The sequence below is a fragment of the Mya arenaria genome, chromosome 4, assembly GCF_026914265.1.
Source record: "Mya arenaria isolate MELC-2E11 chromosome 4, ASM2691426v1".
Taxonomy (NCBI): Eukaryota; Metazoa; Mollusca; class Bivalvia; order Myida; family Myidae; genus Mya; species Mya arenaria.
In genome coordinates this window covers 42,468,892-42,489,009 of record NC_069125.1, presented here as the reverse complement: position 1 = coordinate 42,489,009, position 20,118 = coordinate 42,468,892, and the positions used below count along the sequence as shown (strand labels likewise).

The 20,118-nt window shown below is 38.4% G+C and overlaps 1 protein-coding gene across 1 annotated transcript; it reads right to left on the bottom strand.

Moving 5' to 3' along the window:
- Nucleotides 1-284: 284 nt before the first annotated feature.
- On the bottom strand, nucleotides 285-19,516 carry LOC128229952 (recombining binding protein suppressor of hairless-like). Its single transcript, XM_052941878.1, has 13 exons — nucleotides 19,267-19,516; nucleotides 16,911-17,313; nucleotides 16,160-16,358; nucleotides 13,120-13,146; nucleotides 8,481-8,576; nucleotides 6,500-6,665; nucleotides 5,986-6,160; nucleotides 3,920-4,057; nucleotides 2,947-3,059; nucleotides 2,410-2,550; nucleotides 1,467-1,622; nucleotides 909-1,094; nucleotides 285-609 (listed from the first exon to the last, which is right to left on the bottom strand). Exons 1-13 carry the CDS (start codon nucleotides 19,291-19,293, stop codon nucleotides 397-399), a joined length of 2,040 nt encoding a protein of 679 aa, XP_052797838.1. The 5' UTR covers nucleotides 19,294-19,516; the 3' UTR covers nucleotides 285-396.
- Nucleotides 19,517-20,118: the final 602 nt, after the last annotated feature.

Below are 20,118 nucleotides of genomic sequence, written 5' to 3'. Positions count from 1 at the left end.
ACTGTATCGTGTTCATAAGCAATTGTTTACACAATAGCATTTTTTTATACTATCAAAGGCCATAATCTAGGCATGAATGGGTGGATCTGGCTGGTTTTTGAAAGGAACCGAGCTCTGATGGATATCTAGATACTGTACAAGTTTCATCGAGATACAATCAAAACTGAAGACTGTATCGTGTTCACAAGCAATTGTTTACAGACGCACGGATGCATATACTACGTACACATTACCATCGCCTTTGGCCAGTAGAGCTAAAAGTCAAAGAAAAGACAACTAGTTAATGCATATTTTTTTTCAATAATATTTATAAAACAGACATTGCTATTAATTTATTCAGAAATTTCATTCCATTTGCACTAATAAAATCATAACAGTATATATAAATATCACAAGTTAGATGGGATCACTCCGAGAGTGCGAGGTGCTGTAGGTAATGGCTGGGCCCGAGCTAGACCCATGGGAGCCGTCCGAGGTTGCGACCCCGTCAACGCCTAGAATATCGTCCATTTCCCGACCCCGTAGTCGGGGCCCAGGTTCGGGCGTGTAAGTGAAAGTCAGTCCCGTAGAGTATATCACACCATCATTTCGCACTAATAAAACTGGCACCTGAAATCGGAAGATGAAAAATGCATCAATTATACACAAGTTAAAAGCTACATTGTTAGTACGGGACACTTGCTTAATTACAGCTATTAAAATGTAATTTAATCACACATCTAAATTAAGAACCAATATTAATATCTTTTAATATCTGACAAACATCTCTAAAATCTTCACATACAGATTTTTTATTTACTTCCCCTTAACTACTTACTGACCCAGTCATGGAGTTTAAAATCAGATTAATAGGATTTTACATTTCAGCTATGAGATCATTTTTAATAGTTACTTAAATCTTCACTCACTTGAAGTGGTGAGCGGACCCATCGCCAGCCCGCTCTGAAGGCGGAGATGTCAGGAACGACACACAACATGCCATCGTCGCACCGGTACATGGTCTCAGCCTCGACTTCTCCAAACCACACCCGTAACATAGGCGTGAAGTTCTCACCCGTCAACTCTAGCATCGCAACATCACCACCGCCATTCAGCTGAAGGAAAGAATGCCAATTTGATTATTTAATGATTCGGGTTTCTTGTATACACATTATGGTACAGGTAGTTTATTATTTACTGCTATAGATCTTAGACTAATGAACTGCCAGTTGTCTGTGTTATTGCTTGTACTCAAGTATCGGAAGACACCTTGATCAGTTTTTTTGGGGCAATGAAGTGGGGTTTTTTTCTAAATTCATTGTCAAATAAAACTATAACGAATTGTAACACTTTTTTAAATCAGGTTAATGTCTTTTAAGTACATGATAATGGAATACATTAAAATATTCTACATATACAGATTAATTATTAACTTTTTGTGATAGTAAGAAGTAAATGTAAGGAAATGATGTTTGCAATGCACCTACCTGTAAGCTATTTACAATGGGGACAGGTGTGACTGGCTGTTTTACTGGGCCCATGCCCTCAAAGAATGTGTACTCGGCCTGGTCCGTGCTGATAATTGTCCAAGAAGCACCATCGTTGATCATCTCCTTGTTAGCTTCTTTAGGGCAAGGGGTTGCCTGTAAACAGATACATAACTTCTATGATTCATCAAATAATCATAACTGGTATAAAAGTGTCAGAATTTAAATTTGAAAAAAAAGAACACTGGTCTTTTTGTTCTTTTGTCATCACTGAACAACTATTAAAGCCAATGTTATAATGTTATAAGCCTTGCTTTACATGTGCATATTATCTTTGTTAACAGGTGTATCATGTTTTCAATCAATATCTTGAAAGCTTCGAATTATAGCCTAGGTTAAAGTTTTTGCACGATCTGCCTATGCAAAATGCACTTCAGGCTATGACAATACTTCAACTTTTTCTCTTTCAAAAAACAGACAAGCCATGTGTACAAATAAATGATGTCTTTACATCTATACTTAGAACATGTTGTTTGTTTTGGCCACCTTCAGACACATGGGATAAATAATTCAGAAAGGTTGTCTGGTTAGTAGTGCGGCTTCATCGCTAGTGTGATTCCTGGACTGGGAACAGTTTGTTTGATGGTCACAAAACCAGATAAGAACTTGTATCCTCACAAAATTCTACCATACTCTCATTTAATATTGAGCCAAAGAAAATGATTTATATTATGTTGTAATGACTTGCTTCATTAACTTATAATAAGTTTCAATTACAGCTTTACTTAAAATTAACTCTGGACTGATTAAATAATGTTCTTTTTTCAAATATCATATAACCGGTTTAGTTAAGTTCCCCTCCCATGCGAAAGGATAGAACACAATACAAAATCATGAACTGACGCCCCTCAATCATCACATAGCGAGAGCAATATACACTGACCTGGAACTGTATGATTCTCTCCTGGGAGAGACAGAGGTACATTCTCTCCGTGTCTTTCAGGTAGAAGGCACATTTGTGTAGCTGGGAGACTGGATCATCGGCGTCTAAAACTGCAGTTTGCTTGTCCACCTTACGAATTACCTGCATGTACAAATAATAAATGATGGGTTAAGTTTCAAGCATAATTGATCAATTAATATTAATAATGAATGCCTGTAGAAATGTCTTCATTACCGTTACACTGTTTTTTGTTTACTTCGCAATGCATACGAGAGAACGAGAATAGTGTTGGTTGAGTAAGTTGTTAATGGTTGTGTGTATTTACATAAATTAAACATGAAATTGTTGGCTGAAAAATGGAGGAATAACCTGTGTCACATTTTCGCTTTCATAAGCACTGTTGCACTTAATATGTCGAAGATGATGTTATTCTACAGAGATTAACTTTTGATGTCCTGATGTCAACAGACAGTCGACATTATAACAAGAGAACACTCAAACATGCACAGTCAATATTTTCCTATACCCAGTACATACCAGTCTTGGAAGGGCCATGCCGGTGACAGAGCACACAAGTTTGATGGTAGACCCATAGTGTATGTAGCCGTCCTTCACTGTGAACTCTTCACTTTCTGACTCATTGTCATCCACTGGAGAATAAAGGAAAGATTAGAACATTCATGTATTTATTGCACAAGTTTGATAGTGGAGTAGCCGCTACTAGCCTTGCTTAGACTCTAAGACTCATTGTCATCTACTGAGGCACATAAAGGGGGAATGTAGGTAAGGTTGGACAAGTATATCAAACAGTTTGGAGTGAGGGCGAGCTGGTAAAGGGTTAAAGGTGCCTGCCTTCAAGATCTTCCAGATTTAATCCTCAGCAGAAATGATCTCTTGTGGACTCTTATCATAAATTTCAGAACCAAAGAAGTGGCATTAACCTAGTGTTACTATTAACATATAAAGCTATACAAGAACGCCAACATTTGTGGTTGTTCTGCCCTAACAAGGGGAATAACTCAACAACTATTTAAGCCAGTGTTATGGGCCTTGCTGTACATGTGCAAATTGTCTCTGGCAGCATGTGTACCAAGTTCAAAACCATCTCAAAAACCATTCAAGATGTTTAAGTTAAAAGTGTTTAGACAGAGATGCTGAAGACGACGACATCAAGACTATCACAATACCCAGACTCATTTCCTCGAAAACAGACAATCTAATAAACAATAAAATCTTTGTTCAAAATTTTACTTTTTAAAAAAGATGACAGATGGAGGAATAGTGATCAAAAAATGGATTGGGTGAAAGAGAAAGGGTTCCAAGTATGTCTTTATTTTATTTTATTTTGAAGGTCAGACTCACTTAAAACCTTCCACTTATACAACATTCTTTGATAACTACAATTCCAAAAAGAACAAAGCTCGCAAACTTGTTTAGTACACTAGATTTAGTTTTAGTCATCATTTTGTTCATTCAATTTCATGGATCTAAACAAATAAATTGAACTTACACAAGTGTATTGTAAAAGCACCCCACTGTATAGATGAAGCGTGAAAATTGCCATCTTCCACGTGTAGATATCGTGTGCTCACTGTTTGGGATCGCAGTCGGTTAAATAGTGCAACCTTTGTACCTGAGGCTATGCACACTGAAACATGTTGAACAGAAGCTGCATTTACGCCAGATTGTAACTGACGAGTTCAACCAGAACCATGTAACGTACCAGGTATAACAATAAATGATGTGCGCCAGAGTATGCCACCATTCTGAAATAATGTCAACTTACTTTATGAGCATTTCTTTTTTTATTGAGAAAGTGTGACCCAACTTTATAACTGCTCCCTTTAAATAAAAGTATAGACATATATCAGACCTAAACTCATTCTGCCATGTCAGTGTTTTTTTTGGGTCATTTTTGGGCCGAGATTTGGCCAAATTCCCCCCTCCTGGAAAAGTATATTTCCCCCCTACCAAGGTAAAAAAATCCCCTTTAAAAAATTTAACTTTTTTTTTTTTTTGAGGAGCATTGACCCATTTACATTTGGCATATGTATCAATTAAGTGCCATTCATGAATATGTCAATAGGTTTGTTGAATAAAAGGTTTGAAAATAAATTGAACATTATTTGAATCACATTATTATTATCTTCTTTTTGCCAAAACAATGGTTATTTTTACAAATCAAAGGGCTCATGCCACCATTCTCTTAAAAGTGGAAACAAACAGTGCATGTGACTGGAATGGAGATGAAAAAGCTTTGTGACTGTGAGAACTGTTCAGATTCCGCTGTATGCCACTGTGCCCCCTATTATGCTACACATTGGATAAAGTATTTAACAAAAGCTGATAATTTAACGATACATTCGCAAATGAAATACTACTTGTGGAACACATGTTAACTGCCATTCTATCGCCATTGTTTACTAGTGTATAACACAATTTTCGAAGTATTTTTAATCACCAATTGTTTTCATTGTTATACACAAGTTCTTGTGCATTTGTTGCCAAAATCAATTTTAATCATACTTAGGCCTAGGTGATGTACATTTGTACTTAACTAATCAAACGATATATTGCTTTCTTATATCAATCATTTGTTTCTATCTGCTTGGATAGTATCCTAAAACAGGGTGTTTTTAATGTTATGCTGTTGCGTTTAAACAGTACATTAATAGTATATGGATATTGCAATGTCAGAAATCAGATATAATTATTTTTTTCTCATAAAAATATATTAAAAAAAGCAAAACCTTCTCCCCTCTTACATGGAGAAATGCTGGGTAATCAGGATCATAGTCAAATAACTTTTCGTCCAAAACATGTTTTCTTTTCTTGGAGTTTTTTTTTCAGAGTTCATGGTTTTAAACAAAAAATGAAATGATTCACAAAGTCTCCCACCAAAATCACCTTAGATTATGAAAATCATAATAAAGTACGTAACTTTGAATGTAATATAAAAACAATTGAAAGAAGCTCCTTTTTTACTCAAGTGCAACATAGCTGCTCAAAATACTGTGAAAATGGCAACAAAGAAATCTAAAACCATTGATGCAGACTCTTTGTTTGGAGTACTGCGTATAGGTAATATGATATCGTTGAAACTAAGGTAAGTGAAACAATAGGTTTACCTTATAAACGGTGGCTTTTTTTTAAATCTATATTTCGAAGCAGTAATATCTATTTTAAAACTAATAACTTTATTGGCTTGTTTTGACAAAGTTTGTTTGATTCTGCAATTAAAACTTTTAATTAAATTCGTGGCACTCACTTTGTATTCAATTGAATTTCTTTATCTTACAATATTTTATATATGCTCGTTGACAAGATGGGCCCACGAAGTATGGCGAGACACCAAATATATCAAGCAACACAGCCTTGTTCATCAATACTGGCAATAACTCAAAAAGAATGCACCAAATACCGGGCTCTTATTGGCCAGTTTGAAGCGATGAACTTCAAATGTAAGTAACCTTTAAAATTTCAGGGTTATACATACATGTAGGAAGGAATGACAATATTTTGAAAACAAATATGCACCATACAGTACAACGATATAACTACAGGTTGCATACTTACAGTCAGCATTTTTTAAGGACTGTTTCTTCTTTGACGGTTTAGAAATCACTTTAATCCGTTTACTGTGAAACACACCAATGTCTTGACCACTACCATAGAACATTTTCACACTTAACATAAAATGTTTTCTCTTATCCGAGTCTGATATGTACAGTGTCTTTGCAGCACAATAATCCTGAAACAAAGAAAAGATATTCATGTTAATTTATTATCATTATAAAACCCTAAACAGTGTTTTTTCCTTTATAGCAACTATTAGATTTTGCTTAAACAGAACCATTTCTTTTACTAGACTAGTGTTTTCTGTTTAAATTAATTTCCTAAGTAACTAAAATATTTAATGCATTTAAAAGACACACATTCACTGTATCTATTCACTGTTCTTACAAATAAAACACTCTTAAAATTCGAGGGATTGTAAACAAATACACTTATTTCATAGCTAAGCTATGTGATATGTGATATAATTTATGCATAACTGGAAAGGTTTATAACTTCATGGACAAGGTTGTACCTTTCCCTCCATGTTCAACTGGACCATCTCCTGGTCGGAGTTGCCGATACCCATGAATGCACACACCGTCGCCTCTTGCTCACTGGCACCCGACCCTTCTAACTCCTCCTTCTTCCGCTTCCAGCCACTACCAAACAGGTAGATACATGGTGGAGGGCAGAAAAACCTGTGTAAGGAGAGATGAATTAGAAATAGTATTTAAGTTCCTTATTTTTTATCATGGGATAAATGTTCAAAATTTTAAACAATTTTCAAGGTATGACCCAACAGGAAGATACACCCCCACAGTCGGTAACCATCTGTATAATACAGATATCTATCAGAGTTCAATTAAATGTCATCCAAAGGGAAGAATGTGTTTGGACAATCTTCTATTAATCTAATTATAACTAGAAGCGCCGCAATGCGACGAAACCAGGTTTTTGTTATGGGCAATCAGAAATTATAGCCAATTAATTTGTTGTATGAGCAAGTTCAATCTGCAGCTTCATATAAGCTATATTCACACTAAGATTCATCACTATCCATCAATTCTAACTAAGTTGTTGGGCAGAAAAACATTTTTCTATTTTTAGGAACAGTGACCTTGACCCCACCTCCCAAGCTAGCTCTTTACATAAGCTACCTTCGCTCTAAGTTTCATCAATATCTATCAATGCTAACTAAAGTTATATGGCAGAAACCATTTTTCTATTTTTAGTAACAGTGACCTTGACCCGACCCCCTTCAAAAGACATTCCAAGCTTGCTCTTCACATAAGCTACTAGTACCTACACACAAAATTTGTCAATATCTATCAATCCTAACTAAAGTTATTGGGCAGAAACCATTTTTCTATTTTTAGTAACAGTGACCTTGACCTTAGCTCCACCCCCCCTCAAAAGCAATCCCAAGCTAGCTCTGTACATAAGCTACCTACACACCCAAGTTTTATCAATATCTATCAATGCTAACTAAAGTTATTGGGCGGACACCATTTTTAAATTTTTAGTAACAGTGACCTTGACCTTAGCCCCACCCCCCTCAAAAGCAATCCCAAGCTAGCTCTTTACATAAGCTACCCACACACCAAGTTTAATCAATATCTATCAATGCTATCAAAAGTTATTTGGCAAAAAACATTTTTCTATTTCAAGTAACAGTGACATTGACCGTAACCCCTCCCCACTCAAAAGCAATCCCAAGCTAGCTCTTCACATGCTACCTACACACCAAGTTTCATCAATATCTGTCAATCCTAACTAAAGTTATTGGGCAGAAACCATTTTCCTATTTTTAGTAACAGGCGACCTTGACCTTAGCCCCACCCCCCTCAAAAGCAATCCCAAGCTAGCTCAGTACATAAGCTACCTACACACCAAGTTTCATCAATATCGGTCAATGCTAACTAAAGTTATTGGGCAGAAACCATTTTTCTATTTTAAGTAACAGTGACCTTGACCATTTTTCTATTTTAAGTAAGAGTGACCTTGACCTTAGCCCCTCCCCACTCAAAAGCAATCCCAAGCTAGCTCTTCACATAAGCAACTTACACACCAAGTTTCATCAATATCGGTCAATGCTAACTAAAGTTATTGGGCAGAAACCATTTTTCTATTTTAAGTAACAGTGACCTTGACCGTAGCCCCTCCCCCCTCAATAGCAATCCCAATCTAGCTCTTCACATAAGCTACCTACACACCAACTTTCGTCAATATCTATCAATCCTAACTTAAGTTATTGGGCAGAAACCATTTTTCTATTTTTAGTAACAGGCGACCTTGACCTTAGCCCCACCCCCCTCAAAAGCAATCCCAAGCTAACTCTTCACATAAGCTACCTACACACCAAGTTTCATCAATATCTATCAATGCTAACTAAAGTTATTGAACAGAAACCAATGTTTGACGCCCGCCCGCCCACCCAACGACAACCTCATTCTAAAAACCCGGTTTTCGTTGAAAACCTGGTTAAAAACTTCCAACAAAAATTAAATGCCCACCTTTTTTCATTTCCATATGACTTCTGTGCAACCTTGGCATGTAGTATGACCAGAATTTGGTCTCCTTGATCCTTCAGGTACTTTCTCATGGCCTCCCTGTAACAGACATATATATTGGAAAACATGTATGTTGTGGTATCAAGCAGACAATCCATAACATGTTTAAATCCTGGAAAGAACTCTAGATATACATTTAAATGACCATATTAAGATAACACAAAGAATTTTTGGTAAAGGATTGTTATAAAATATAAATCAATTTTCAGATTATGCTGTAGTACATGTATGTAGGTTTGCTTTGATCACTAGGTTTCTCCTAAGACCTTAAATTGATATCTGAAGTGTGATAATACATTCCATTTTACTCTACAGCTCTGTGAAGCTAATGGAGGTAAAGGTCAAAGTAACAGACGTACAAACCGAGAGAGAGCCATGAGCTAACAGGCGAGCAACACAAATGTACAGACAGACAGAGAGGTCCATGAGCTAGCAGGTGGTCAACACAGACATGCAGACAGACGGAGAGGTCCACGAGCTAGCAGGTGGTCAACACAGACATGCAGACCGACCGAGAGGTCCACGAGCTAGCAGGTGGTCAACACAGACATGCAGACAGACAGAGAGGTCCACGAGCTAGCAGGTGGTCAACACAGACATGCAGACAGACGGAGGGGTCTACGAGCTAGCAGGTGGTCAACCATACATACAGACAGACCGAGAGGTCCACGAGCTAGCAGGTGGTCAACACAGACATGCAGACAGACCGAGAGGTCCACAAGCTAGCAGGTGGTCAACACAGACATGCAGACAGACGGAGGGGTCTACGAGCTAGCAGGTGGGCAACACAGATGTACAGACGGACAGGTCCAAGAGCTAGCAGGTGGTCAACACAGACATATAAACAGACGGAGAGGTCCACGAGCTAGCAGGTAGTCAACACAGACAGACAGAGAGGTCCACGAGCTAGCAGGTGGTCAACACTGACATACAGACAGACGGAGAGGTCCACGAGCTAGCAGGTGGTCATCGCTGACATACAGACAGACAGAGATGTCCACGAGCTAGCAGGTGGTCAACACTGACATACAGACAGAGATGTCCACGAGCTAGCAGGTGGTCAACACTGACATACAGACAGACAGAGAGGTCCAAGAGCTAGGAGGTGGTCAACACTGACATACAGACAGACAGAGATGTCCACGAGCTAGGAGGTGGTCAACACTGACATGCAGACAGACAGAGATGTCCACGAGCTAGGAGGTGGTCAACACTGACATACAGACAGACAGAGATGTCCACGAGCTAGGAGGTGGTCAACTCTGACATACAGACAGACAGAGATGTCCACGAGCTAGCAGGTGGTCAACACTGACATGCAGACAGACAGAGATGTCCACGAGATAGGAGGTGGTCAACACTGACATACAGACAGACAGAGATGTCCACGAGCTAGCAGGTGGTCAACACAGACATACAGACAGACAGAGATGTCCAAGAGCTAGGAGGTGGTCAACACTGACATACAGACAGACAGAGATGTCCAAGAGCTAGGAGGTGGTCAACACTGACATGCAGACAGACAGAGTAGCAGGTGGTCAACACTGACATACAGACAGACAGAGATGTCCAAGAGCTAGGAGGTGGTCAACACTGACATACAGACAGACGGAGATGTCCACGAGCTAGGAGGTGGTCAACACTGACATACATACAGACAGAGATGTCCACGAGCTAGGAGGTGGTCAACACTGACATACAGACAGACAGAGATGTCCAAGAGCTAGGAGGTGGTCAACACTGACATACAGACAGACGGAGATGTCCACGAGCTAGGAGGTGGTCAACACAGACATACATACAGACAGAGATGTCCACGAGCTAGGAGGTGGTCAACACTGACATACAGACAGACAGAGTAGCAGGTGGTCAACACTGACATACAGACAGACAGAGATGTCCAAGAGCTAGGAGGTGGTCAACACTGACATACAGACAGACGGAGATGTCCACGAGCTAGGAGGTGGTCAACACTGACATACATACAGACAGAGATGTCCACGAGCTAGGAGGTGGTCAACACTGACATACAGACAGACAGAGATGTCCAAGAGCTAGGAGGTGGTCAACACTGACATACAGACAGACGGAGATGTCCACGAGCTAGGAGGTGGTCAACACAGACATACATACAGACAGAGATGTCCACGAGCTAGGAGGTGGTCAACACTGACATACAGACAGACAGAGTAGCAGGTGGTCAACACTGACATACAGACAGACAGAGATGTCTTCGAGCTAGGAGGTGGTCAACACTGACATGCAGACAGACAGAGTAGCAGGTGGTCAACACTGACATACAGACAGACAGAGATGTCCAAGAGCTAGGAGGTGGTCAACACAGACATGCAGACAGACAGAGATGTCCACGAGATAGGAGGTGGTCAACACTGACATACAGACAGACAGAGATGTCCACGAGCTAGGAGGTGGTCAACACAGACATACAGACAGACAGAGATAACCAAGAGCTAGGAGGTGGTCAACACTGACATACAGACAGACAGAGATGTCCACGAGCTAGGAGGTGGTCAACACAGACATGCAGACAGACAGAGATGTCCAAGAGCTAGGAGGTGGTCAACACTGACATACAGACAGACAGAGATGTCCAAGAGCTAGGAGGTGGTCAACACAGACATGCAGACAGACAGAGATGTCCACGAGCTAGGAGGTGGTCAACACAGACATGCAGACAGACAGAGATGTCCACGAGCTAGGAGGTGGTCAACACTGACATGCAGACAGACAGAGATGTCCAAGAGCTAGGAGGTGGTCAACACTGACATGCAGACAGACAGAGATGTCCAAGAGCTAGGAGGTGGTCAACACAGACATGCAGACAGACAGAGATGTCCAAGAGCTAGGAGGTGGTCAACACTGACATACAGACAGACAGAGATGTCCAAGAGCTAGGAGGTGGTCAACACAGACATGCAGACAGACAGAGATGTCCAAGAGCTAGGAGGTGGTCAACACAGACATGCAGACAGACAGAGATGTCCACGAGCTAGGAGGTGGTCAACACAGACATACAGACAGACAGAGATGTCCAAGAGCTAGGAGGTGGTCAACACTGACATACAGACAGACAGAGATGTCCAAGAGCTAGGAGGTGGTCAACACAGACATGCAGACAGACAGAGATGTCCAAGAGCTAGGAGGTGGTCAACACTGACATACAGACAGACAGAGATGTCCAAGAGCTAGGAGGTGGTCAACACAGACATGCAGACAGACAGAGATGTCCACGAGCTAGGAGGTGGTCAACACTGACATACAGACAGACAGAGATGTCCACGAGCTAGCAGGTGGTCAACACTGACATACAGACAGACAGAGATGTCCACGAGCTAGGAGGTGGTCAACACAGACATGCAGACAGAGATGTCCACGAGCTAGCAGGTGGTCAACACTGACAGACAGACAGAGAGGTCCACGAGCTAGGAGGTGGTCAACACTGACATACAGACAGACAGAGATGTCCACGAGCTAGCAGGTGGTCAACACAGACATGCAGACAGACAGAGATGTCCACGAGCTAGGAGGTGGTCAACACTGCTAACAGACAGAGATGTCCACAAGCTAGGAGGTGGTCAACACTGACATACAGACAGACAGAGATGTCCACGAGCTAGGAGGTGGTCAACACTGACATGCAGACAGACAGAGATGTCCACGAGATAGGAGGTGGTCAACACTGACATGCAGACAGACAGAGATGTCCACGAGCTAGGAGGTGGTCAACACTGACATACAGACAGACAGAGTAGCAGGTGGTCAACACTGACATGCAGACAGACAGAGATGTCCACGAGCTAGGAGGTGGTCAACACAGACATGCAGACAGACAGAGTAGCAGGTGGTCAACACTGACATGCAGACAGACAGAGATGTCCACGAGCTAGGAGGTGGTCAACACAGACATGCAGACAGACAGAGTAGCAGGTGGTCAACACTGACATGCAGACAGACAGAGATGTCCACGAGCTAGGAGGTGGTCAACACAGACATGCAGACAGACAGAGATGTCCACGAGCTAGGAGGTGGTCAACACAGACATGCAGACAGACAGAGATGTCCACGAGCTAGGAGGTGGTCAACACAGACATACAGACAGACAGAGTAGCAGGTGGTCAACACTGACATGCAGACAGACAGAGATGTCCACGAGCTAGGAGGTGGTCAACACTGACATGCAGACAGACAGAGATGTCCACGAGCTAGGAGGTGGTCAACACAGACATACAGACAGACAGAGTAGCAGGTGGTCAACACTGACATGCAGACAGACAGAGATGTCCACGAGCTAGGAGGTGGTCAACACTGACATGCAGACAGACAGAGATGTCCACGAGCTAGGAGGTGGTCAACACAGACATGCAGACAGACAGAGATGTCCACGAGCTAGCAGGTGGTCAACACAGACAGACAGGTTCACAAGCTAGCAGGTGGTCAACACTGTCGTACAGACCGACGGAGTGGTCTACGAGCTAACAGGTGGTCAATGTAATTATTACATTATTGTATATCTCCCTTTATATATGGAAATTAAATATAAGTTGCATCAACATGTCCTTACCTGGTTAGTCTCTGATCTTGGTATTGGCTGAAAATATAAAAGTAACAGAACTTTACAATAAAGTTTCATTGATCAATTTAAAAAAAATACAAATTCTCCTACGAAAAGTAAATGACATAAATTAACCATACCTTGGAAAGTTAGAGCCAGCAAATCTACAGCTCTTTAATGCCACAGGATCAACTATTTCATCACAATTTGAGCTATTGCACACAGAATCAGAAAAACTCCATTCATCAACATTAGAAACACTGTCTAAATCCCCAGAATGCCTAGGTTGACAAATTTCTGGATTGGCAGCAATACTCTGAACATCACCCGGACTGAGCCAGTCCTGCTCAAAACTTAGAATGCTCTCAGCGAGGGAAATCTGACCACTAAGCATAATGGCTAGTCTTCCTGCAATCACTTTTTAAGAGCCGTCAGTCGAAATACAAGACCATCAAGGAGTCAAAGGCATTCTAGCAACATAAGTGAATGATGATTACCTTTTATACTGTTAAATTTACCAAGGAAATGAAGGATATTAATTTGACATTGAACAACATCCAATAATATTACCATCAATACTATGCAAATGTTCTCATCAAAGTGTGGTAAAGGAAATTGGTCCTTGTGACAACGGTGCACACTGATTGTATCAAACCAGCCTTGAAAATCTACTTGTTGTGCCCTTCCATTATATTGTGAATCGGCGCATTACTAATGTTATTGAAATTCCTGAATGTGTACCAAGAACAATATTCTCTACTTCAGGTATTAAAGGGAGTGTAACTAGTTTGATCAGTGGTAACATTTTTAACCATATTTTTACATCTATAATTAATGTTTTCCACAAACATATGCTAAAACTGTTTTAAATATGAAAACATATCAAGGCCAAAACAAAAAATTGTTTGGAGACATCCTTTTCAAAAACAGGTGCAGGTAATTTTTTTTTATATTAGGCTTTATATAAAAATGTTATTATCATCATTGGGGAATGGCTTAATCATCTGTATAAATCTTTAAAAGGTTTGTTACTCCATAAAAAATTATCAAAACCATACACTGAAATGATTTTATTTTTTATATTTTTTTACCAACAGCCTACAAAAACGGTAGGGTCAACGCGTTTTTCTAAAGTAAGGCCAAGAAACCCAAAACAAAAGTGTTTTTTTATTTAAGCCCAAGTAGCATCAGTTGCTGAGGTTGAGACTGTCGTCTCGGTGTGTTTCAAATGGCATGAAAATGGGACTGTCATGTGACAGGAATCTATTTTTACCTCACGCTTTACACCTGGGTGCAGGGTGTTATGGGATCAATTCAAAATTAAAGTACTTTTGCTTTAGAAAATGATTGCACATTGAAAAGTATGTGGTTAGTGAAACATATTGGTATTAGACATAAAATATTCAAAGTCTTGTCAATGTATGTGTACCCAAAACTTACAACTGAACTGTAATGCCAGCCCCTTTAACTTGAAGCATAGCGTATGGACAATAGATTAATTAAGATAATCTTAATATTATTTGTAGAATGTAAATTAGACCTATATAATGATGATATGCAATTATGAAAATAAGTTATACACTGTATGTGCCAAATGTTTCAGTTATGTCATTAATTCAATGCATCATAACGATTATATTTCAGGGCTGCCATTAAGAATTTAAAACTTCCTTGCCATCAATTCTGATTGTTCTCTTCGTAGTATGGAAGTTTAAGTATCTCAAACACTAAGCATTTTCCCACGATTGTCCCAACAATAAAGAATTATGTTAACACTCAAATAAATTCAACTATAACTTGAAAACTTCACAAATTTAAGTTAAATGATAAAGTTAACACCAAGACTTGATGAAATTGAGACCATAAAAGTAAGTTTGACACCAAAAGTAATGTTAATATTTTGAACTTTCAAGCCTTCATCTTCGGACGTTTTACCCCAATTTATGAAAGTTTTGAACTTTTGACATAACAAGGAATCAATTTTGGAAATTTTAGCCCAATTTTATGGAGTTATATGCTTACATCGACTTACAATGTTATTATTAGAGATATACATGTATAAGGCCTAAAAACAATACCCATGTTTAATTCAACCCCACCCTATATAGTAAAACGCCTCAACCATAGAGGGCTTCTGTTACCCTAAATAAAAAGATATTTTTTTATCTGATATGCCATTTTCAGTTTTTGTTCACTGTGAAAGCCATTTGTGTTGATTACAATAAAAAATATAATATCAATTATTGAATACACAATATACCAGATTGTTATGGTAAGCATTCACAGTGTGTTTTGCTTTTTTGACAGGATTTTTTTTATAAAATTGTTCCAATCCAGTATTTATTAAGGGTTCTTTTTTTGTTCATTTGAATTATGGATAATGCACTGAATTTTAGGCTGCTTGAATAACACACAAGTAACAATCTAAAAGCATAATCTTGTTTCACCAATATTGTGTGAAATCCACTTTATTCATGCAAGATTAATGAAATTATAATTAAGCCAAATGCACAGTTCATTTAACAACATAATACCAGTATTGAATTTGAGGTTCAATTCTAATGATATGCAGATTCTGTATAGAAATTGGGCAATATTCCTGCTAATTTATTCCATTAAATATCCTGAACTGAACTCTGAATCACACAGTTCTTTTAATACATGTAACACAAGGTCTAACGTCTAAGGCTTTAGCACTATTAAAATTAGTGTTTACGATATGACTCCTTAATCAAACATCTACAACTCTTACAGTACATTTACAAGTATATTAAAAACTGTTCAAGATGCAAACTGTCTCAAAACTATCAATATATATTATAAGTTGAAAATGAACAGAAAGTGTTGTATGCTTCAAAATATTCATTCATCGTTACAGAACACAGACCATACTAAAACTTAGTAACCTAATTATAAATATTTATACTAAAACAATTATTCAATGTGCTCTTAGCCAAACAGTTTAAATATTTATTTCAAATCTTTCAAATTTCTGGTAGTCAATGTATCTTGAATATTGATTTTATACAAAAAAAAGAGAAACACTTACATGTTATAGTGAAACCTAGACCCATCCCTGCCAGGTGGGGGTGAGGGGGTGGGGAGGGGACTGGGTGGTGTTGTTATCGAGGATGCCAACCCCTCGAGGGATGTTGTCATGTTTGCCATATTCGCCATGGTAACCAGGTCACTGGTCAGCTTGTTGGGAGGAGTCAGTGAACCAGGAACCATTAACTGACCGTCTGTGTCTAAATAAACAATGGAATGTATGATTCATCATCAAATTATATCATCGTGAGATGTCCAACAAACTATCAGTACATGTATTTAGTTTTAGCGACAAAATATATAAAATTGTGAATTTCCTATAGTTTTTTTCAAACAAAGAATCAAATTTAAAAAAAAACTTTAAGAAGCTGGGCTTGAAGAATTTTTAAAGAACATGACTACATTTAATCAACTATCATAGATCTGTACTTCTTGACTTGATAAGCATTGAACAAAAAATAAAAATATTTTTTAAGGATTGGGAATTTTGAGTCCCAATCTTTGTGAGAAAAGTATACTTTTATGGGGATTGTGAAGGGGGCCAAATTTCAGTCAAAAACAAAAAAATATTAATTATGACATTCACTGCTACAATTTTTACATGTATGTCATTAGGCAAATCTTTGACCAATTAAATCAACAACATACTAATGTTCTTAACCTGGGAGATTATTTAAAAGAAGTATCAGATAATGAGAAAAATAAAGATCTATCTACAATAAAAAAATGTTTTCCCTGGAATAATCATTTACCTGCATTGGGAGGAATGCCCACATGCAGTCCATTATGCTGTGTGTACACAGGCCCCTGGCCCCTCTCATCCCCACGTTGGTGTTCCTGCTTTACCAGCCCAGTGAGACCATCTATCACCTTCCCACTCGACAGGTCAACAGGGTCGTCAAACCCAGACCTAACCATGTGGTGCATATGTCGGGAGCCCACCATTGGCGTAAGTTCTGACCCGGGCTCAAACCCGCCCCTGTGCTGGCCATGCGGTTGGCCGGACATATAGAAGGAGGAGACATCGACATGTGGTGTGGGGTTGGCTGTAAAAGGCTGGGACTGGCCGGGATTGTGGTTGCTGCCAAGGTTGTTACTGTACACCAGCTGGTTGTGGGGAAGACTGCTGCCTACAGTGTACCCATATCCGCTTGCCTGAAACAATAGTTTTGCGTCACGAGAATTTTTAAATTTTGGGGTAATCATTAATCATCATTGTGCAACTATTGTTCGTTTTCGAATCCATCAGTGTTCCCAATAAAAACTGGCTGCTTGCCAAAAAGGACAGTTCAAATGATGGCAAATTGGATTCAGGTAGAAACGTGTAAACATTTAAAGAATTACCCATAATTTCATAAAAAACCCAATGGGTTTAGCTGTTTTCCTTCTTTTCCACATGAACAATTATGTCTTGTTTTATTCAATTTCAATAAATTATCATTGGTATACATAAATTACCTCAATGTCTCTTTGAATGTATTAATATTCATACTAAATGAAATGCAAAACTGTTCTAAAAAGCAACATATAATTTAAAAATGATTATAGTCAAAATCAATAAAAGTTTTATATGTTGATATGCGTCACTCACGAAGATGGAAAAAATAACATCTGTACTAAGCATCGTATAAACTTTTTGTGACCTTAAAATTAGTTATTTGATTTTCTTTCAAATAATTTTGAACTACAGAAACTTATAAGCAAATGTATATGCTTCTGAAGTACGCATAGTTTACGCACAACAAAAAGACAAATTTTGATATATCACAAAATATTGTCAATATTTAAACAATTTCTTTTGTGTACTAATATGATATTTCCTATTTAAAACTAACGACCATTATAAAATTATGTATATTATGTACGGTTACATTTATTGAATAATACATTTGTAGGGTTCAATTATTCCAATATAAGGTCACTTTGGTATCAAACAATTCCCAAAAATGCAATTAAAAGCAACATAAAAGGAAAATGTCAGTATTTTGGCTTTCCTTATTAGTCTAAAATTTCTCTCAATTATGAGGAATGCATCTTGTAATACCCGTAAATATATAGAAAACAGCATAATTCACTACTGTTGATAGGTCATGGAAGATAGCAACAGATATCAGATAAATAATCTGAATTTATTTGGTTGGGTATCGACTGGCAGGCAGTGTCATGCAAATTGTGCCAGATCAAATATTCAAATATCACCTGCAGCAGCCTTTGGAATCAACCTTAACTTTTAAGAAAGGTCCTTGTAGACACAGAGAATAATCAAAAATGCTTTATCTAGGCAGCTGGATCCTTATACCAACACAGGGAATTGATAAAACTTCTTTAAAGCGTTTAAGACAAAGGCTTCTGAAGCCACAAATTTGTACATGTATGCTGATAAGAAAGTATAATTTCACGCGCAAAAGTGACGAGACCATGGCATGAAGTGAAGTCTGAAGATAAAGCAGTTCTTTGTAACAATGCACTTTAGAGCTTGATATATACTTGTATGGCATTGTTCAATTAAAAATCAATTAAATATTTTATCTTTGTTCATAACATTGCTTCAATACTTACCTCTATATTAAATGATGTGTATTATAAATGTTTACCAATATGTGTTTAAGAAACATATATAACAGTATGTTATGTTAATAGCATTGACAATTTGGACTCTTATTAAGGCTACATGTACTTAAAGGCAGTCTAAATATTTAGTAAAAGTATTATTTTTAAAATTAACAATGAAAATAGATTCAATACACAATCGTTTAAAAAGACCACTGAATTATTCAATTGTTTAACTTTTTGAATACCCCAGTCCACCCAACCCTAAATAAATGATAAATAACTCAATTAGCGAATTCCTTTCCCGGTGTTGACCTTTAACCAGGCCAGACTAGTGCGGCGTGGGAAAAATTCTCACGCTCTGCTTATCACGCGGGTGTCGGTAACCTAGTTTTCTCAGGCCCAGCGAAATATATGTTCGCAACCACTCTTTGCAAACCTAAATATGCAGAAACTGTTGTCTAATATTATTGATGGTTACTTACATCTGTATATACAATGGTTAAACTGAGAAATCATCTAAATGGTGGATGAATTAGCGAAGTAAATTGGTTATACCTGTGAAACAAAAACTTGTTCATTCATTTTGCAACTTTTCCAACTTGACCTGAATCCCAGTCTAGCTGGCTGCAAATCCGTTCAACTGTACAACTGTTATATATAGTAATGTCCGAACACACTTGACACTGTCGAAATCATTCTGAATTTCTGTTACCCAAGGTCCGTAATCTCCATTATTTTAACCGATAAACGCACTGTTTGTAAAGCTACTCCGTGGGAAAAACACAGTTGCGGCTCTCATCGTGAGAACAATGGTCACTGCTGGTGTTTTATCACCCCGCGTATTCTGATGACTCTAATTATTATCGTTTTAAAGAATTCACCACTAGAAAAACTCAATTTATTCATTGCATATTATCAATGCGTTTATGTTTTGTAGATATCTCACAATGGAGAAACTTTTTATTCATTCTTCTTGCTAAAACAGGCGGAGCTAAGCTAAAAAAAAATGCGGAGGGAGTGAAATGTAACAGCAAAACTACAGCCTTCCCACCAATGTACACAAACGATTGGTGACTTCCAAATAAGGCTGGCAGGTGATTCCCACGACATAAGTACTTTATGGTTCGTGATGCAGGCGCGTAGCGAACGCCAATGGCGTTAATTTCTTTGTTAACTCGAAATTAAATCGATAGAAGTACTACAACGCGAAAAGCTTTATCACTAATTAAACTGCCACATAAAATCCACGGTGATAACGGCTAAAAAGAGTGGTCGTGAATGGAGCATGATGAAACATTATATTATACAAACTTTGGGAGTTTAATCGTTCATTCTTTTTAGCCCGACTATCGAATAGCACGGAGGCTTTTTATTTGTGTCGGCGTCGGGGTCCGGTTTAAGTTTTAG